The 22,138-nt window shown below is 42.7% G+C and overlaps 1 protein-coding gene across 1 annotated transcript in view; it reads right to left on the bottom strand.

The window, feature by feature from the left end:
• SDHC (succinate dehydrogenase complex subunit C) overlaps positions 1-22,138 on the bottom strand; it is a 35,880-nt gene that overhangs the window by 9,161 nt on the left and 4,581 nt on the right. Inside the window, exons 2-4 of the mRNA XM_040452362.1 lie at positions 21,223-21,279; positions 19,743-19,844; positions 10,485-10,546 (exon numbers count right to left, since the gene is read on the bottom strand). Of these exons, the coding sequence (XP_040308296.1) occupies positions 10,485-10,546; positions 19,743-19,844; positions 21,223-21,279 (221 nt within the window). The remainder of the gene's footprint in view (positions 1-10,484; positions 10,547-19,742; positions 19,845-21,222; positions 21,280-22,138) is intronic.

Genomic DNA, 22,138 nt, shown 5'->3' on the forward strand with positions numbered 1-22,138 from the left:
AGCATATGATTTCACTCATACGTGGAATCTAAAAAACCAAACAGACTCTTAAATACACAGAACAAATTAGTGGTTGCCAGAGAGGAGGTGGATGGGGGAACAGGTTAAATAGGTAAGGGGGATTAAGAGGTACAAACTTCTGGGGCGCCTGGGTGGCTTGGTTAAGCGTCCGACTTCCCCTCGGGTCATGATCTCACGTTCGTGAGTTCGAGCCCCGTGTCGGACTCTGTGCTGACAGCTCAGAGTCTGGAGCCTGCTTCAGATTCTGTGTCTTCTTCTCTCTCTGCTCCTACCCCGCTCATGCTCTCTCAAAAATAAACATTAAAAAAATTTTAAGAAAAAAAGAGGTACAAATTTCCAGTTATAAAATAAACAAATCACAGAAATGAAAAGTACAGCACAGGGGATATAGTCAGTAATATTGTAATGACATTGTATGGGGACAGGTGGTGACTTCACTTATACTGAGCACTGAGAAATGCAGAGTTGTCAAATCAATATACTGTACACCCGAAACAACCAACCAGAAAAAAGGTGTTGTAGTGAGAAGGACCGTGAGGCTGTATCACATACACAAACACTGATCTGCCCTCGGCTCAGGAGGAGGAGATGTTTACTTGAGCCAAAACCTGCCATTCTTTTTTTTTTTTTTTAATGTTTATTTATTTTTGAGAGAGAGAGAGACAGAGCATGAGCAGAGTAGGAGCAGAGAGAGAGGGAGAGACAGAATCTGAAGCAGGTTCCAGGCTCTGAGCTGTCAGCACAGAGCCCAATGTGGGGCTAGAACCCAGGAACCACAAGATCATGATCTGAGCTGAAGTTGGACACTTAACTGACTGAGCCACCCAGGTGCCCCAAATCCTGCCATTCCTAATGGGACTGATAAATCATTAAGGGTTTTAAACCGGACAGTGATATGGTCACATATGCCCTTTGAGAAGGTCAACCTGGCAGCCACAGGGGACAGAGGAGAGTAATCACATGGGAGGCAGGAAGTCTGAACAGGAGGCTGTGAGTAATTCCGGGTCTTCGGTGGATGAAGGTGGTAGCCTGACTGAAGACAGTAACAGAATAAAGAATGGACAACTAAAAAAGATATAAGGAGGTAAGATCTGGGGACATGGGGTAAATGAGGGAAGTCAAGGGTGGTGGTTTGCATGAGCGACTGATAATGCCCTTTACCCACACAGGGAACGAGGGAAACACATTCAGGTTTGGTTTGTCAGAGGACTGACGTTGATACTCTGGGAAGGGAAAGACAGGTTCAATTCAGAGGACACCTAAGGTGGAGGTACGGGAGGAACGTCAAGGTTGCACATGCAGTAAGCAGCTGGATCAAGGTCTAAAGCTCTGACCTGAAGACACAGATTTGAGCGTCATCCCAAGGTCAGTGATAAGTGAAGTCTGAAGTGTGGATGCGGCAACTGGGGGAGGGAAATCCACCTGGCGATGAGGTCCTCAAGAGCAAGGGCCATGACTTACTCATTTCTGTAACCACAGCATTTCACACAGTGATCGGCACAAACCAAGGTCTCTACGCGACTGGGTCGAGGAGTACAGGTGGCAACCTGGGACTTGTGACTGGAGCCCGAAGTGGGGGACCATCAGCCCGAAGGGCTGAACCCTTAACCTGTGAGGTCTGCACTAACTCTGAGTGGTGAGTATCACTACTGAACTGAATTGGAGGACACTCAGTTGGTGCGTGGACAATTGAAAAATATGTCGTTAATGGGAAAAATATGAATTTGGTTCAGAGCGTTGTGTGTAAAACAGTTCAGAAAAGAGCCCCTGTTTTTTGATGTCTATTTATTTTTGAGAGAGCGAGCAAGCGTGCATGGGTGTGTGCGTACAGGCGAGGGGCAGAGAGAATGGGGGGACAGGGGATCCGAAGCGGGTTCTGTACTGACAGCAGAGAGCCAGATGTAGGGCTCAAACTCCCAAACTGCAAGATCGTGACCTGAGCTGGAGTCGGACGCTTAACTGACTGAGCCACCCAGGCGCCCCAGAAAAAAAGAGCCCTTTTTTTTTTTTTTTAATGTTTATTTATTTTTGAGACAGAGAGAGACAGAGCATGAACAGGGGAGGGTCAGAGAGAGAGGGAGACACAGAATCGGAAGCAGGCTCCAGGCTCCGAGCTGTCAGCACAGAGCCTGACGCGGGGCTCGAACTCACGGACCATGAGATCATGACCTGAGCCGAAGTCGGATACTTAACCAACTGAGCCACCCAGGCGCCCCAAAAAGAGCCCTTTTTAAAAGAACAGAAAGGCAGCCAGCCAACACGGTCTCTCCTCTAATTATACACAGACTGGAATTTGTGTGGTGATCCCCAGATCTCCCTGACCTCCCAGAAACATCACTTAATTTTTTTTTTCTGATTACAAAAATACATTGCAAAGAACTACATTATAGAAGAGTATGGTTTACAAAGGTTCCCCATAATCCCACTACTCAGAGATAACCATTTTGTGTATATCCAGAGACACTGTGTCATTTCATGTCATTTTCATATCAGAAAATACCACCTACTGCAAATACAATTATTGCTACAGCCATCGTTTACCGAAAACTTACATAATTATTTAATCCTCCTAACCATCTGAAAAATTAGTACCATCTTCACTTAGCAGTGAATGAAATGAGGTTCAGAAACATTAAGAAGCGTATCCAAGTTTACTGAGCATTAAGTGAACGGGCCGGGATTTGAACACAAAACTCAGATTCTTTCCGCTAACACCACACTTTTTTCTTAAGCACTTATAAACTCCTGACTCGTAATTGTTTTTTTAGACTTGCTAGTGTTTCCATTGTTTAAAAAATACTGATCTTGAAAAAACTGGCTTGGGGTTATGGAGGAGAATGGTGTTGAGAACAACTGATTTATTTTGAGACATTTGTTTGCTTTTGAATTGATTAAGCTGACAAAATTCTATGACATTCATAGAAGCAAAGGCTGAAGACGTTGCTGTTCACATCCCAGGATTTCCATTAGTTTTGACTCTGGAAGGTTATCCCAGAGTAGGTGGTGTTATTCTAAGATGAGGCAGCCTGACCAGTCTGGTCTTCTGGGAGGGGAGTGTTGCTATGAGCGGCCATTCCTGGGACTCAGCAGTTAGACTGCTGTCACATGGGGTGCACAGATCAGAGCGGAGTCTGTCTGGATATCTTAGGCATATGTGTGCCAATCAAAGTTTCGGATGAAGGTTTGCACTGAAATTCCAAGAACAGTGGAGGGGTCCTGTGACCTTCTAACTTTCTATCTATCCAGACCAAATCTATCCAAAGATCCTTGAATCCTTTTGGGCCATATCTTCTCAAATCTTCTCAAACTCTCTCAGTTCATGGTACCTCAGTGTTTTCAGTAATTTTTTTTTAAGGGTACCCCCTAAGCCAAAAGAGATACCTAACAGTTTTGTTTCTTAACTAATTAGATCCAAACAACTCAAGTATTTATGTCCTGACAATTTAGCAGCCATCTGGAAAAACAAAAAAACAAAAGAACTATTCACATAATGGCAAGAGGAATTTTCTTTTTTAATTTCAGTTGTCAATAACCACAATGACTTACTAATGGGATGTATACACTGGTGGATACTGCACAACTTCTCCAACCCCGGCTATCAGACTGGCCGTCACCATCATCATTTCCAGGTCCACAGATTCTCACACAGGCCAGGCTGAAGGATCGGCCTTTCAGTGAGAGACTGCTTGCATACACGGGCAAAGCTCTGCTCAGGCAGTCAGCTTCCTTTCTGGAAAAGCCAAAGGCCTTACGTACAGACCTATAGGTAATCAGTGGAACTCTGAAGTGGCTGCTTTTCTCTTCTGGGCTTGGCATGAGAGGGAAGGGACATCAGTCACTGATTCTCAAATGTGGCGTGTTATGGACACAGCAGGAATCCTGGCCACTGAGGCGGTGTGGAGAAAGCAGCAGCACAACCTGTGCAGTAAGACAAAGGAGTCCAGTTCTTACTGTCACTAACCAGCCACTTACTCCTCACTTCCCTTTCTGCTTGTATTAATGCCAGTTAGGATGGTGAGAATTAAATTAAATACTAGACGTGAATTTCCTGATACAGACCTGGTGGCGATTATTATTTCTGTGAATGCTTGGGATACTTCCGCACCGTTCAGAAAATGTCTCATCATCTGTAGCTGAAGAGCTTGTTCTCAGCCTTTCCTACTCACAAGTGCTATGGTTCTGTCCTTGCATTACCAGGATGAAATGGCCTGGCAAAATCGCTGGTCTCCAGAAGAGCAAATGCTTCTCCGAAGGGTTTTACTTTTTCTCAGTGCAGGAACACTCCTGCCGCCGCCCCCTCCAGAGGCTGCAGGGAGGCCGACAGGCACAACGGGACACGATGAGATTAGTGTGCGAGCACTTCGGATACAAGAACAATCAGGTGCTGTCACCGGGGCTGGGTGAACCATCACGTGGATGGCTCCGGCAAGGCTCTTGCACAGGTTTCCATTCTCATCTGCAGGGACATCTGCAGGGCCGTGCTGGGAAGAAGGGTCTGAAAGGGCTTCGGATGGCTTCTGGAAGTGGCCACAGGACTTGCTGCCAACCTGAGGGGCTCTGTATGTAGCGCTTTACTGCAGTGCAGCAGGCCAGAGCTGGTCCCCACAGCCCAGGGAAAGCACCACTTAATTTGTCTGACTGATTAGATGGGACAACTTCAGTGGCTTTGTTTTCCTAATTTACGTTGTTTAGCTGTTAGAGGAGCCCCCCCCCTTGGGCACTGAGGTCATTGGAGGAGAGGCTATCACCAGCTTCCTGGTATACTAGGCATCAGAGGGGAATTTGGGAAATCGCATATTTGGTTTCCTCTCATATATTTTTTTCACTTGTAATGAGGAAAGCTTTGGCCAAAGTCACTTTTGACTGAATTAACTGACTGACATTCCTTGTTCAAAGATGTGCTATGATAAGAAATATATATTTGGTCTCTCCCCCTAGTTCCTGGCACACCAGTCCTGACACCTTTGGAACTTCTAGAGTGGGAAGAGTGTCTTGGGATGACCGGTGGCTGGGGGCCCCTAGACAGCTTCAGGACGGGGGCTAGTTGCCAGAAAGACCAAGGCAGGGATGGAGGGTTGGAACTTCCATCCCCACCCCCTCCTCCCCATCCCCATCCCCCACATCTCTGCAAACGAGTGGCTGGTGCTTGAGCTAATCACCAATGGCCAATAACGTGATCAATCCTGCCTAGGTGAGAAACCTCCATAAAACCCCCTGAACGACAGGTTTTGAGCTGCTTTCAAGCTGTTGAACACATCAGGTGCAGAAAGGGTGGTGTTAGAAAAACCCACAGGCCGACCATGGTGACGCTTAGGGCAAAGCAGCAAACCTAACTTGATACCTAAGCTAACTGCAGTTTCAACTTCCCAGCAGTGTAACCAGTCAACACGGAATTTCCTGGTCAATCTGAGCAAATTTACTGATAGGAAATTTACTGATAGATACCTTCCATGCCCCTCAGGAGGGCAACCTTGCCTAAACAATGCATTCCTTGCTAATAAATTCCTTTCCTTCCTTTCCTTTTTTTTTTTCTTTTTTTGAAGATTTTATTTTGGGGGCATCTGGGTGGCTCAGTCGGTTAAGCATCTGACTCTTGATCTCAGCTCAGGTCATGATCTCACTGTTCGTGGGTTCAAGCCCCGCATCCGGCTCTGTGCTGACAGTGCGGAGCCTGCTTGGGATTCTCTATCGCACTATCTCTCTGTCCCTCCCCTGCTCGCTCTCTCTTCTCTCTCTCAAAATAAATAAATAAACTTAAAAACATGTTAAGATTTTATTTTTAACTAACCACTATACCCAATGTGGGGCTCAAACTCACAACGCCAAGATTGAAAGTCACATGATCCACCCACTCAACCAGCCAGGAGCCCTTTTTTTTTTTTTTTTTTTTTTTAATGCCTTCTCTCTACCTTTAAAAACCTTTCTTTTGTTTAGCTCAGCAGAGCATCTCCTTGCTAAAAGGGATGCTGCCCAATTCATGAATCAATTCATAAAGCCAATCAGATCCTCATTTTTACTCAGCTGAACTTTGGTGTTATTTTAAATACACCAGAGAGGGCATGGGAGCTCCATGCACACTGACAGCCGCCCGTCCACCCCTATATGTTGTCCTACATTCCTCTTCCATTTGGCTCTTCTGAGGGGCATCCTTCATTTAAAAAAATCACTAAATGTAAGTAAAGGGTTTTCAGGAGTTCTGATGAGCCGTTCTAGCAAATTATCAAGGGAGGGGTCATGAAGACTCTGATTTACAGCCAGAACTTTCTATCTAGTGTTTAATTCCCACAATCCTAACTAGGCATTAATACAAGCAGGAAAGGAAGTGAGCCTATATAGTACCTGGTTAGTGACACATTGGGAACCGAACACAGATCTGTCCTACTCCCAAAGTTTACTCTTGTTACTTTGTCTCCACTGCCTCAGTGACTAGGATTCCTAACACATTCGAGAATCAATGACTAATGTCCCATCTCATGACAAGCCCAGAAGAAAAAAGCAGTCATTTTCAAGTTCCATTAGTTACTTTATAAATCTGTAAGGCCTTTGGCTTTTCTAGAAAAGAAACGGGCGGCCTGAGCAGAAGGCTTGTGTATGCATCCAGGCAATCTCTCACTGAAGGTCTCTGACCTGACCCGTATTTACTAACAACCCCAGACCTTCAGGACCATTCCCACACCCCTCTGAGGTCACTGTAAGCTTCATTTGTAGTTGCAATTCCTCTGAATACCTGCTATTTTGCACCCCCCCGGGCTTCTTCTAAACTCACGGGGTTTCCGGTGAGTTCTTCTAAACTCACGGTGGTGTTGCCGCATCCTGACTGCCTCCCCCAGCCTCACTCTTGCTGCAGCTTCCGCTACCTGCCACTCTCAAGGGACTGACCTGATCGCATCAAGACTGTTATACCATCTGTCACCATGAAAAGCCATGAGTGTTTTACTCCCTACAGCATCTAAGCAATGGAAGAGTATTACTGGCCATCTCTTCCCATATTTTAAAGGATTGTTTACGAAGTCCCTTTGCAATAAATTCTATTTTAAAGTCAAACTAGCGTCATCACACTTTGTGGCTCAACATGCTTTTCACAAGTTACATATTGGCTGCGAAATCTCTACAGTGGATTTGTCCCAGCCAGCCTGTCCTATTACTGGAATGAGAACAGGAACTTGTCTTTCCGTTTTTTTAACGTAAAGCTCTATGCTCAATGCGCGGCTTCGACTCACAACCCCAAGATCAAGAGTCAAGTGCTCTACTGACCGAGCCAGCCAGGCACCCCGAAAACAGAAAACTTTTATGACTTCCAAAGATCTACAGGATCAAGTTCCAACTTCCCCACACGGCAGTCAAGGTCCTTCACTGTCTAGCACATTTTCCAGCCTTACCTTCTGCCACTTCTCCCGTAAACACTCTCAAACAACCAGACCCAGTCATCACCATCCAGTGACCCTGGACACTTCCCAACCCCTAGGCCATAAGGTAGTTTCTCTGTCGGAATGTCCTCCTCCACCACCTCTTAATGAACTCTCCTCTTCATCCTTCTCTCAAGCTCTCCAACTCCTTCACAGATGGTCTGTCCTCAAGGACCCCATATTTCTATTAAAAAGTGATTACAGAGCATTATATATATTTATTAATCTTACTCCTTAGACTCCTCTGCCCTTGAGGGTAGGGGCCATTACTATCACTATTTAATGTCTAATGCAAGCAGGAGATGAACTAGAAGGCAGGAAAAATGAACATTTCTGAAATGACCACTATGAGCAAAATGACTTAGATGGTTGTATTCATTTAGTAAACGGAGATCTACTAAGCACCTACTGCGTGTCTGCCAGTGGGTATGGAGGGTAAAGAAGGTACATGCAGTCCCCACTCTCTGTAGAGTTAGCAGTCTAATAAAAGAGACAAATTTATAAAAAGTAAGCAAACAAAAGAATTACAAATATGTAATAAAAGCTCTGAAAGAGGCGACCAGTGCAATAAGAACTACGAAGGAACAGTGCTGTGAAACAGAAAATTAACAAAAGAACTAGAACTGGAAACTCCTTAATTAGAGATGGTGGTAGGCAAAGTACCTTTTTTTTTTTTTTTTTTTTTTTTTAGGGGGGAGAGAGAGAGGGAGGGAGGGAGGGAGGGAGGGAGGGTGGAAGGGAGGGAGAGGGAGAGAGAGAGAAAATAAATGAAATAAATGAATCCCAAGCAGGCTCCACACTCAACACGGAGCCCGATGTGGGGCTTGATCCCATGACCCTGGGATCATGACCTGATGATTCTGGTCAATGCAATCATGCAATGATTCTGGGGTGAGAAAGGCTTTTGCTCATTCAAAGGAATTCAAAGACCAGTGTGGCCAGAGCACAGGAAGCAAGGGGAGGCAAGGCCAGACGAGGCAGGGCACTTTATGCCACGGTGGAGACTTGAATTTTAATCTAAGCGCAAAGGCAAATGCAGTGATAGGGTGACTCTAAGTGTGACACGATTCAATTTATTTTCATAAGGTTTTGTTTCTCCTGCTGTTAAGTGAAGAACAGACTGGAGGAGAGCCACAAGAATGCAAAGATCACAGATGCTGGGACTGACTTCATTTCAGGCCAAATTCACCATCTGGTCCAGTGCACTTCATCTTCTAAGAGACCGCTGCCATTAAATTTATCATACTTCTCATTCCTGTTTTCGTAAGTCAACATCCAGAGTGTGGTTTCTTGAAATCCCATCAATTCTGGGAGAGGCATTAATAAGATGCTCATTTTAACAAGGAATAAAACTGAGGTTCAGAGAGCTGACCGGGTTGCCTACGTCACCCACCTATTAAAAATAGGTTCCCTTCCAGTTTTGAATGGACCTTCAGCATTTGAGGGAAACAGGAGAACTACTACCATATACACAACAGCCACTACGTTCCATCCTGGAATTAGGGGAGAACGTTAGGGATAAACTGCATACGTGCTGATGAATGAATGCAAGGTCTTTCAAGGGGGTAAAGATAGGAAAGAAGTAAGTTACTGCTAAGTACGGTTGTGAAAAAAATATGTATCACCGTTAGCTATGTTTGGCAAATGAATATTTTTTAATTAGTATGGTCTATGAAAGAGTCAACATCCTTTGTCTCATTCGGTGGTGATAAATACACTGAGATGAAAAGGGAAACTAAAGCCTGATAAACTGCTCTTGTTCTCTCAATGATTTTTAGGATTAAATTTGCTCATCAACACCACCAAACTAAGCATAAAGAATAAATCTAGCAATTATAAGATTCAAAGCAGGCAGAAAGAAAGTAACTGAATTTACAGCTAGCATAACCTAATCTTGAAGTCTGTTATATTATTTTCAGTCCAAGTGGGTCAAAAACCAGAAACTACACACAGATTCCAAGACAATAGCAATCATCCTTCTACCTGGATTCCATCATCCCTTTACCAACCAAAGGAATGATAAGTAGGGATGATAATATCCGATATTAGGTAGGAGTTCCTATCCCTACTTGATTACCAACAAAACAAATCTGACTTTGAATAGCAAAGACATGGCATTAGCTAATTTCTGCCAATGTCTTAGCAGCAGCTGCCTAAATACAGGGTCCCTACACTTGAGCCAGCAGTCCCGCTGATGAGCACTTCTGTAAAAACACAGTCTACAGGAGTCCAGGGGGGCGGTCCCTGAAGAACATCACAGAAAACAAAAATATGTCCATATTTCCTGTACCAGCCAGGGAAAAAATTTAAATACAGCTGATCCTCTTGTAAAGTATCTCTCTATTGTAGAAAGATGCATCAGATCCCAAAACCTGATTAAAATCTGCATCCTTCCTGCCTGTAATAAACCTGACTACCTGAAATGGATGCACTAAGACCAGCATACAATTCATACCACGTAAGTAAATAAATAGACATTCTGGGCCGTAAACCAAGATTTTGCGAGACTGGAGAAGGACTTGGTTTTTTGGGCCTAATCAACGTTGGTGATGCAGAATGGGTGCTAAAGCTGAGTTTCTGGAAGCATAAGGTTGATGACTAATCTTGGACGGTGTTTGGTCAATGTGTAGTCGGCCCACACATCTCTATGACATTTCTACCTCTGTTCTCTGTAATTTCAATAAATATATAATAGTGTGCTAGGGATAGGGGCGCCTAGGTGGCTCAGTTGGTAAAGTGTCCGACTCTTGATTTCAGCTGAGGTCTTGATCTCAGGGTCGTGAGTTCAAGCCCCATATTGGGCTCCTCGCTGGGTGTGAAGCTTACTAAAAACCAAACAAACAAAACACCTGGCTAAGGAAAGAACACAAGCTTACTGGGAACTCATGATGAATTGTTAAAGGAACAAATGAACAATAAACTTAAATGGACTCGTCATTTTCTCTAAATCAAGTTGCTGATTTGCACAGGACGGGGTGCTAAGAGACACAGAAACAGCAAAGTTCTTCGAAGTGCGTGTGCCGCTGTGCACGTATGCGTAAATACACGTGTCCATACCTGCACTCAAGGCCATACCAGTACCGCGGTGGCAAATGGACATCGCCATGGGAAGCGACCAACTGCAAAGAAATACACAAAGGCAATTAAAAAAAGGAAAATATGACACAATAGAGAGTTCATTTTTAAAAAAAAAATTTTTTTTTAATGTTTATTTATTTTTGAGAGAGAGAGAGAAAGAGAGAAAGAGAGAGACAGAGCTCAAGAGGGGAAGGGCCAGAGACAGAGGGAGACAGAGAATCTGAAACAGGCTCCAGGCTCTGAACTATCAGCACAGAGCCCCATGCGGGGCTCGAACTCACGAACTGCAAGATCATGACCCGAGCCGAAGTCGGACGCTCAACCGACTGAGCCACCCAGGGACCCCAATACAGAGTCCATTTTGGCGAAGAGAAGATAAACTATTTGGATACAGGCACTATTTACATATAAAAACAAAAACAGCTTTTGCATTCTTGTTTCCACTTTCTAGTTTGAATACATGAAAACTGATTTATTTCAGGAGAAGCATCCCTCCCTTTCACCAGAAGGAAACTCCTCCTTTCCTAAGAAGGAACAATGTGGGTGGGTCAAAGATGCCAATTAAAGTTGCATCAAGTTAGAAAATAATCACCAGACTACAACCACCTGGGTCTTCCCTTGCTCTAGTCACAGGATTGGAGGAAAAGGAAAACCAAGTGAGTTTTGTTTATCTAGTTTCACAGAACACACAGTCAGCCCTGAACTCTTACTATATGCCCGTAAATATTCAAATTGAGCATACCATTTACTCCCTGATAAATTACCTATCCCAAATTTTTAAATCCAATTTTCCTGGATTTAGTGTATGTTTCCTAATCCACGGTAGTTTTGAAATACTTTGTCATCAAACCCCTTTCTAAATCACGCTCTGAATCATTAATTTGCCAAAGCGTTTCCACAGAAGGACAACTAACACTGCTATATTCTGGACCTGGTTCTCATGCTCGAGAGAATTGGTTAGTGAAATGGAAAGAACAGAAGTCTTTGGATAAAGTGAACATTCACCCTAGAGAGTCAGCTTAGATAGGAAATGCTGAGCCTACTCAGACCATATTTTCAACACTCTAGAGGGAAGGTACCCAAGCAAGTTGAAAAAAATCTCAAAAAGAAATTCTAACTATGTAATGAAAATGGTCACAGTAAGAAAGGAGTAATGTCCAAAGAAACCAAAAAAACTGGCTAGACACCACTCTGCTTAACTCAGACTTAACAGGATAAATATAAAAGGCGGAAGAAGAGCCACATAACAAAGGACAAGCGGAGAACAATGACATAATTTGGTTAGATAAATCAGGAGACTAAAACCCAGAATGAGCTGAGGCTTGCAAAAATGTCAAGGACAACAAAAAGGGGCTTTTAAAATTGTATTCAGGGAAAGAAAGCCTCCTAACCGGGATGGACAATTTTATGTTAATAGATGACAGAGTACAAAGCAGATTGCTCAACTATTTTATTTGTCAAAGAGAATGATTATCAGACTGAAAAAGACAGAACAAATATTGATTTGAGAGAACTGAAAAAAACAGAGGTGGGGAAATTGTAAGACACTGCTTAGCATTCCGAATGCACTTAGGGCCCGCGGCCAGTGAATGAAATCCCATGACTGAAAGAGCTACCCGATAAAACATGTGCACTGCTCTGGTATTTAGACATACTGAAGTGGAAAATGGGAGTGATAGGAGAAACTGCTGAAGTCAAATGTTACCCTAATTTTCAAAAATGGTTAAAACCATAGCCTGGGTTAGCTTAGTGCTGAGTAGGTAAAGGAGATTTTATTTCCCAAACAACCACAGTCCTATTTCCAGTTTCACGTGACCTTCCAGAATCTTGTCACTCCTTATAACTCCTTGTAACTCAGGCAAGTTAAGTGTTTAGCCCTTTGAACCTTCATGACTGACTGCCTCAAGAAACAGAATGTGGCAGAATGGACATTGCGTGACTTCCAGAACACACTCTCTCCTGCTAAGAGGAAGCCCAAATAGCCTATGCAGAGAGATCACGGAGAAAGACTCAGGTGGAGAGAAGATGATGGTGCCTTTAGAAGCCAAAATCAACCCAAGACATAGGAGTAAATGGATCTTCAGATTAATTCAGCCCCGGCCTTTGTGTTTTCTAGCTGAGGCCTAAATATCACAAAGACAAATCATTTCCACGATTTCCTGTTCACACATTAGGTAAGAGTCTAGTATAGAAAATCAAGATTGTTTTAATTCATTTACAGAAAAGATAATCACTAAGAGCCACTAAAATTTTCCCTTAGGAAATTTTTTTTTCAGGACATGAGATCCCTTTGAACACAGATGATATCTTATTCATTTCTGTATTTCCAACTCCTAAAAGAGTATCAAGCACACTGAACAATCAACAAATACTTGATTTGAAATGTATTCATTTTATTTCCTTTTTGGACTGCTAACAGAATGCTAATCAAGGAAAAGCTAGAGACCTAGGATATATGAGTTTCAGCATGTGACTTAACAATCGTGCTGCAAATAATACCATCGACAAAGTAAACAACATTTCTCCAAGGAAGATATACAAATGGCCAGTTAGTATACGAAAAGATGCTCAACGTCACTAATCATTAGGGAGACACAAATCAAAATCACAATGAGATACCTCTTCACACCCGTTAGGATGACTATTGTTAAAAACAAACAAACAAAAACAATAAAGAATGAGCGTTGGTGAGGATGCAGAAAAATTGGAACCCTCGGGCAGTATTGGTGGGAACATAAACCAGCGCACCTCCCGTAGGAAACAGTATGGCGGGTTCCTCAAGAAATTAAATCATTACCATATGTCCTGGCGGTTCAATTTCTGGATACAGACCTACAAGAACTGACAGCAGGGATTCAAAGAGGTAGTACACCGATGCTCATTGCAGCATTATTCCCAGTAGCCAAAAGGTAGAAGCCACACAAATGTCCGTGGACAGATGAATGGATAAGCAAAATGCAATGTATACGTACACCAAAGCATCTGTTCAGCCTTAGAAAGGAACGGAATTCGGACACGTTCTACAATATGGATGAACCTAGAAGACATTGTGCCAAGTGAAAGAAGCCAAGCACGAGAGGACAAACGTTGTATGATTCCATTTCACAAGGCACCCAGAGTAGTCTAATTTACAGAGATAGAAACTCAGTGGTTAGGGGTTGGGGGTGGAGGCAGAGAATGGGAATTATTGCTTACTGAGTATGGAGTTTCAATTTAGGAATATAAAAGGATTCTGGAGATGGACAGTGGTGATGGTTTGTACAACAATGGTGAAGACATTTAATGCCACTGACCTGTATACTTAAAAATAGTCAAAATGACAAGTTTTGTATATTATGCATATTTTACCGCAATAAAAAAAATGTTGAAAAATAAGACAACCCAATTAAACAAATGAGCGTACGATTTGAATATTCCTTTCTCCAGAGAAGACATACAAATGGCCAATAAGCACATGAAAATCAATAAATGGATGTCGGAGAAAAAGTGTGCTTGGATTTATTTCACATGACTCAAGGTAAACCCAGAGCCACTGGATAGAAGGTGTAAGTTGTAGCAACTTCTGCAGTGCGTGGGTGGCTCAGCCATCCTACTTCGGCTGGGATCATGATCTCATGGTTTGTGGGTTTGAGCCCTGCGTCGGGTTCTCTGCTGTCAGTGCCTTGTCTCCCTCTCTCTCTGCCCCTCCGCTGCTCACTCTCTCCCTCTCAAAAATAAATAAACATAAAAATTTAAAAAATATAGTAAGTTGCAGCAACTTCAATAAAAGAAGGGTCTGATAAACAAAGAAATTCCCAAACTGGAAAAGGGCGGTAGGGAGTTCCTTGTATGCTAGAGGGGTATAAGCCCAGGCAGAGACAACCACGTGAAAATAACGCAGAAGAGATTCACTCATCAGGTACAACCGTGACTTTTAAACTTCTTTTCTGGTTTTTTTTTTGGTGAGCAGCACCTTTCTTAAAATGCAAAAACCCAATACAGTGAAACCTTGGATTGCGAGTAACTTACTCCGCGAGTGTTCTGCAAGACGAGTAAACATTTCCAGTAAATTTTAACTTCATAAACGAGCGATGTCTTTCAAAACGAGTAGTATGTGATGTGGAACATCACATGATCCCAAATGAGCTAATGGTTCCTCTCTCTCTCTCTCTCTGCAGGATTGTGAGTGATAGTCTCCCATGCTCAGATGCTCAGTCTCAGGCCACGGTGTTTGGCAGAAATTGGTAATTTTTTTCAGATTGTTGGAAGGTGCCCACGCTGGCACCACTGTATTTTTTGTCACTTCAAAGCACCTATGGGCAGTCCTTTGTTTTTCCATCCAAGAGTAAGCTTAGGAATGCTTTGCTTCATTCTAGGTCAGGCTGCCTGCAGATACAGACCTTTTCCTCTGCTGCCTTATTGCCAGTTACGTTAAATACAGAACATGACACGAGTTTATTAACACTGTACTGTAGGGGCGCACGGGTGGCTCAGTCAGTTGAGTGTCCAACTTCGGCTCAGGTCATGATCTCACAGTTCGTGAGTTCGAGCCCCACATCTGAGCTGTCTGTGCTGACAGCTCAGAGCCTGGAACCTGCTTCAGATTGTGTGTCTCCCTCTCTTTCTGCCCCATCCCCACTCATGCTCTGTCTCTCTCTGTCTTAAAAATAAATAAAACATTAAAAGAAAAATTAAAAAAAAAAATACTGTACTGTAGCCAACATCCATTGGTGATAGTGAAAGACGTCCTACACAATAACCCACCTCTCTCTTGTCTCCTTCCCACCAGCCATGAAGGTTTGGAAAGGAAAGTGCAGGTTAGTTTATTTTTCTTTATACTTTGTATTTTCTTTATTATTTGGTACTATGTTACAGTATTGTAATCATTTCTTTATGAATATTTTTGGGCTGTAGAACAAATCATTTGAGCTTCCATTATTTCTTATTGAGAAATTCGCTTTGATATACAAGTGCTTTGGATTACAAGCATGTGTCTGGAACAAAGTATGCTTGTAAACCAAGGTTTTACTGTATGTAAAACAGATCAAAGTGAAGTTGCTTTGGTTACCCAGGGCCGGGGCCCATAGCTGCACGTTGGCCAGCCACACACAACTACCCACAGAAGCTTAGTGGAATATCCAAAGTCCCAAGGAACATTCTTAAAACAGTGAGGTTGGAGCTCCTGGCTGGCTCAGTCAGTAGAGTGGGAGACCCTTGATCCTGGGGCTGTGAGTTCGAGCCCCACGTTGGGTGTATAGATTCCTTAAAAAGTAAAATCTTAAAAAACAAAAACAAAAAACACCAATGAGGTTGATGAGGAAATTAAGTGCTATGGCCCCTTTCATCTCTAAGTTTCAACCCTAAGTTTTAAAAAGTTTTCTAACATCCTTTTCAGTGGCTCTTGTTCTCCTGATAACTTAAGCTTTGATAAATTGATGCAATTTAGTGAAATAAATAATACTTCATAAAGTGCTCCCTTGACCATTTACTCCCTCCCATGCCTCCTCCAAAAAACTCTAAAGAAGTTAGTAATAGAAAATATGATTCCATAAAACATAAATCAGACATCTTTCCTGGACATATCACCTTGGAAACAGCCCCATGCTCTCTGATGCTTTTTTCCCCCCACAAGTACGTCTAGAAGGTAGTGAAAGACTCACGCCACCAGCCTACTAACATTCGTTACGTGACCCAAGCAAAAAGGCCAGGGATTTAAATACAGATTCAGAGTAATCTGAGAAGTTCTTCATCATTATCATTCTTCCCCAAATATTTTCTCTCTTAAAAAAAAAGTTCCACCAAGTTGCAAGGATTAAGATCACCTATTAGTCTCCTTCTGTTTTAGGAGAATGCCCAATTTCTGCAATCAGAATTATTTCTGGAATCTGGCTTGGAAAAAATCTGAAGGGTTGTGGTATTTGCGGAGGTGGTAAAGAAACGGCCAGCCTCCCTGGCAGGAACCCAAGTAGAGAGGGTAGCGGGGCTGCAGCTGCTTTGCTGCATGAACTGGAAAGGAGCAGATCTAGAGGGGTTTTTCTTTGAAGACACCAGCTTACCAGTTATCGATGCTACTTCCGAGGACAACGGATGAACAGCTACAGATGCATCTGTGTATATGTATACACTCACATACCTACACGGACACCTGCATCTGCATCCACACATATCCTAGCTCTGTCTACTGAAAAGGGCCTACAAGCAATGACATCCTGGTAGCAATGAGAACATCTAGCACCCAGATCTTGATTTCGCAGGAGCCTTCTTGAAGCACTCCCACCGGCTAAGTGCGGGACAATCTGAACATCAAAATAAAGGAGAGTAACAGTGTAACCCTTTAGGCAGAATAGGCACTGGGAAATAATAAGAAATATGTATCTACACTGTCTCTCTTCCTGGTTCCTGACACAGAGCTCCTAAAACCCTTATCAACTCCTTAGAGATAGGAGGGCTAGGAACATCTTTTGTTCTAATATTTGGTCTTTGACCCTGATTCCTGACACACAGTTCCTAAATCCCTTGGAATTTCCTGGGCGGTAAGAGCGTCCTTTGCTCTAATGAGGTGACTCTGGGTGGGGGCTGGTTAGAAAGACCAAGCCACGGTTAGAAATTTGGAACTTTCAGGTCCACTCCCTCTTTTTCCAGGGAGGGAAGAGGGGCTAGAGATTGAGTTAACAATTGATCATGCCTACGTGATGAAGCCTCCGCAAAAATCCCAAAAGTAAATGGTTCAGTGTCTCCAGGTTGGTAAACACAACCACATGTCACGAAGGTGGTGTACCTCAACTCCATGGGGACAGAAGCTCCTGTGCTCAGAACTTTTCTGGACATAGAGGTGCGTCAAAGGGTACCTTATGGTTTATCTGTATCATCTGTAGTACCCTTTATGACGAACTAGTAAATGTTAAGTAAATGTTTCCAGGTTCTGAGAGCAATTCTAGCAAATGACTGAACCTAAGGAGGGGGTAGAGAGAACTCTTGATTTATAGCTGGTCAGTCAAAAGCACAGGACTTGCAAACAGGCATCTGAAGTGGGGGACAGCCTGGGGGACTGAGCCCCTAACCTGTAGGCTCTGCACTAACTCCACACAGTAGGCGTCATGACTGAAGTCCTGGATACCCAACTGGTATCCACAGAGATGGAAAACTGGTTGGTGTGGGAAAAACCTCCACACATTCGATGTCAGAAGTATCAAGAGCAGAGAGGAAAGGAGGTTGTTTTTCCTTTAGTTGGTGTCATCACTGTAGAGTTTTTCCTTTTAGGATTCCTTGAGTCTGCACCGATAAAGTATGCTTCATCCTATTAATTTATTTATTACAAATAAATCTAGAAGGGATGATGGAATTAGAAAAATTACAATCTGGCAACCGTCACAGTAATAACTCATTGTAATAACTAATAAATGTTGATGGTAAGTACCATCAACAGATGGTGGTAAAAGTCTCCCCACAAAATAATGATCAATTAATAAGCACACTATCTTTATTCATGAACTTTACAGAGAAACCGAAGTAGACACATTTATTTATTAATGTTTATTTATTTTGTGAGAGAGCGAGCACACACGCACTCTCAAGTGGAGGAGGACAGAGAGAAAGAGAGGGAGACACAGAATCCGAAGCAGACTCCAGGGTCCGAGTTATCCGCACAGAGCCCAACGTGGGGCTCGAACTCACAAGCCGTGAGATCGTGACCTGAGCTGAAGGTGGACGCTCAACCAACTGAAGCACCCAGGTGCCCCTGGTGATATAACTTTTATCATCAGTTAAAATGTGTCTGCTTAGGGCACCTGGGTGGTTCAGTTGGTTGAACGTCCGACTTCGGCTCCAGTCATGATTTCATGGCTCGTGAGTTCGAGCCCTGCGTCGGGCTCACTACTGTCAGCATGGAGTCTGCTTTGGATCCTTCGTCCCCCTCTTTCTCTGCCCTTTCCCTGCTCACGATATCTCAAAAATAAATAAACATTAAAAAAAAAAAAAAAGTTGACATCACCAGTAACGGGATAAATCATCATGTTTATCCCTGGCCCCACGCACTGAGAAGAGCACAGCATCACGTTAGAGGCATTCCTGCCAAAAACATCAGGCAAACAACCCAAGCTGAGGAACATTCTAAAAATGTTAAGGTCATAAAAGATAAGGTAAGACTCTTTCCTTACCAAAGGAGATTAAAGAGTTAAAGAGATAACTAAATGCACTACATGATCCTGGGTTGGATCTTGGACCTATAAAGGACAATATGAGGACAACTGACAACACTTGAATGAGATCTGACAATTAAATGGTAACATAGGGTCAAAGTTAACTTTCTGATTGTGATGGCTGTACTACAGAGTGTCCCTGAATTTATGAAACATGTACTCAAGTATTAAGCCTACTTGAGTAATGAGTAATGATCCTCCTAAAGATGTCCGCATTCTAATCCCTGAAACCTCTATTTTACCTTAAATGGCAGAGGAGAATTAACAGTTGCATATGAAATTAAGTTTGCTAATAAACTCACCTTGAGCTAAACAGACTAGCCCGGATTATCTGGATGGTACCAACATAATCACAAAGGTCCTTAAAAGTGGAAGAGGCTGGCAGAAGGGGATCAGAGAAGAAATGTGACAATGGAAGTAGGGCGGAAGTGGTGGGAGGGAGAAGAATGTCACCCATCACTGCTGGTTTTAAAGATGGAGGGAGGAGGCCACAAGCCAAGGAATTCGAAGTAGCCTCTGGAAACTAGAAAAGGCAAGGAAACAGATTCTTCACTTGAGCCTCCAGAAGAGAATGCAGCCCTCCCAACACCTTAATTCTAACCCAGTGAGACCTGTCAGACTTCCGCCCCACAGAGCTGTAAGATAACAAATGTGCTGTTTTAAGCCACAAAGTTTATGATCACTTGTTACAGCAGCATAAGAGCTAACACAGGAGTAATGGGACACGATCATCTCTGCACTTAATCTTACATCACTTGGACATGTTCACAAATTGGGAATGTGCACAACAGTATCCAGGAATTGAGTGTATTGTTTTTGCAACATCTATATAAATTTGAAATCATTTCAAAATATTGGTTTTCGACTAATAGAAATTACATTTTGACTTGCCATTTTCCAAATGGTAGTTCTTCAGGATAGATTACCCTCTAAGGCCAGAAGGCAAAAAACAGTCGTCTTCTTATAAAAAAAAGGCCTGAGCGAAATAATCGGGCGCAATGGCCCAACCTCCAGGACCTTCACCCATTACCTCTAGATTCCCTGGTTCCACAGCGCTCACCTGTAGATAGTGATATGAGGAGACAGAGGACGGTTTAAACCAGCGTTCTTATTCCAGAACCTCTCCATCTCTTCTTTGGCTGTGGTTCCCAAAGGAACAGCACTAAAATAAAACCAGAAGATGGAAGACTTTAAAATGATGAGAAATATACTTGTCTCAAGATTTTACATAACAAAAAGTTAAAATAAAAAAAGCTAAGCTGGGCTGGATGAACCCTTTGTATAAAGAAAACATGTCTGTCCAATCCTCTTATCTTTAGGCCAAGTTTGACTCAGTTATTAACAACCTCAATCACCCAAGGAAGTCCTAGCAGAGGAAAACTCTTCTTTCCAATTCCCCACCACGCAGGTCCTGCCACAGAAGCTCTACTTCTTTGGTGCCAGGCAGCAGAGCCAGTACAATATTTCAAAATCATTTATATAAATGGATCATCCTTTCCCGAGGGCACGGGTGTGGTCTCATACAGCAGCACCACCTGCTCTCATCTGGTTTGTCAAGACTCCCTTTCACATCCTCAAAAATCAAGACCTCAGCACCTCTGAACAGTTTCTTGGGTTTCCCTTGTCAATGGGGTGGATGGAAGCTAAGTGTTGAACAGCTACGTCCAACAATTTATTACATGCCTGTATTAAATACATTCCATCCCCCTCAAGAAAATATAACCTACGCACAGATGACCCAAAAATTATAAAAAAAAAAGAAAAAACCCAATAACTTCATAGTGGAAAAATACCTAGCAGACATTCCATTATTCAAATGATCAAAGTTAAAATCACTGACAATGGGACAAATGGCATCACATGCCCGTGATGTGAATATAACCAGGAATATAACATACTTACATATTACTCCTGCCCAAAATGGGTAACCTGACTCTAATCATAGCAAAGAATCATCCAAGCCCAACCTGAAAGGCATTCTACAAAACAACTGGCCTGTATTCTTCAAAAACGTCAGTAACGGGGTGCCTTGGGTGGCTCAGTTGGTTAAGCATCTGACTTTGGCTTAGGTCATGGTATTGTAGTTCGTAAGTTCAAGCCCTGCGTCGGGCTCTGTGCTGACAGCTTGGAACCTGGAGCCTGCTTCAGATTCTGTGTCTCCCTTCTCTCTCTGCCCTTCCCCTGCTGACTCTCTCTCTCTCTCTCTCTCTCTCTCTCTCTCTCTCAAAAATGAATAAACTTAAAAAAATTTTTTTCTTACATAAAAAATAAAATACACAGAGCTCTAAGTAAACATAGCAAATGTCTTCCAACTTTTCTGAAAGTATAAAATATTTCCCAAATTTAAAATTTAATATTCTCATCCTTCCTTCTTCTACTACCAGATGAGAAAAATAGTGACCACGATCACTAAATTTTCAGCCAACCATCTACAACTATTTTCTTCCACACATACCCCCCAAATCTAAACAACAACCCATTGCTGTTCCCGAAGGAAAAAATGTTAAGTCACAACAGCCTCCACAAATTTAGAAACTTACTTTCTGATACAGAGCTGAGGACTAAGGTGGGCACGGAGGCAATGACGGCCAACCTGTCTGCAAGATAAGAGAAGAAGGAGTCAATGGAGGGCACCTGGCTGGCTCAGTCAGTGGAGCATGTGACCCTTGATCTTGGGGTTGTAAGTTCAAGTCCAATGTTGGGTGTAGAGATTGCTTAAAAATAAAATCTTAAAAAGAAAAGAGAGAGAGAATAAAGAGCAACACACATTTCGAGATCAATTTCAGTTTATCAAGTTCTCTATTTTTGTACCATATTAGACTTAGGAGTGAAAGGAAAAATGAAGAATAAGATGCAAACAATGACAGTATCACTGTCCTTGAAATGATTTTTTAGTTGGAAAGCTACAACTTTAAATAACTTGAGAATAATCACAAATACAACCTACAAATGCAAAATAAAGTTTTAGCCCAACACAAATAATACAAGGTAAAAGAATAATGAGCGTTGGTAACGTTCAACAGAGAAATATAGAATGTGATTTATTTCTAAGTGAGGTTTTAAAGGAGGTCATGGTTAAAAGATAGGGGTTGGGGCGCCTGGGTGGCTCAGGTGGTTGAGCATCCAACTTCATCTCAGGTCATGATCTTGCAGTTTGTGAGTTTGGGCCCGCCTCAGGCTCACTGCTGTCAGCGCACAAAGTCGGCTCCGGATCCTCTGTCTCCCTCGTTCTCTGTCCCTCTCCCACTCACTCTCTCTCCCAAAAATAAAAATTAAATGTTAAAAAAAAATTTTAGAGAAAAAAAGAGACTGGGGTAAAGAAGAAGAACAAGAATACAGCTCAGTTAACTACTGCAAAGGGAGGAACTAAGAAGACTGAAGAATAAGGGGTTTGCAGAAAGAGGGTCTTTTAAACATTAAGCTGTCATTTTAGGAACTACCATCAAGTTCCCGACA

Source organism: Herpailurus yagouaroundi, unplaced genomic scaffold (genome assembly GCF_014898765.1).
Source record: "Herpailurus yagouaroundi ecotype Mexico unplaced genomic scaffold, PumYag 207, whole genome shotgun sequence".
NCBI lineage: Eukaryota > Metazoa > Chordata > Mammalia > Carnivora > Felidae > Herpailurus > Herpailurus yagouaroundi.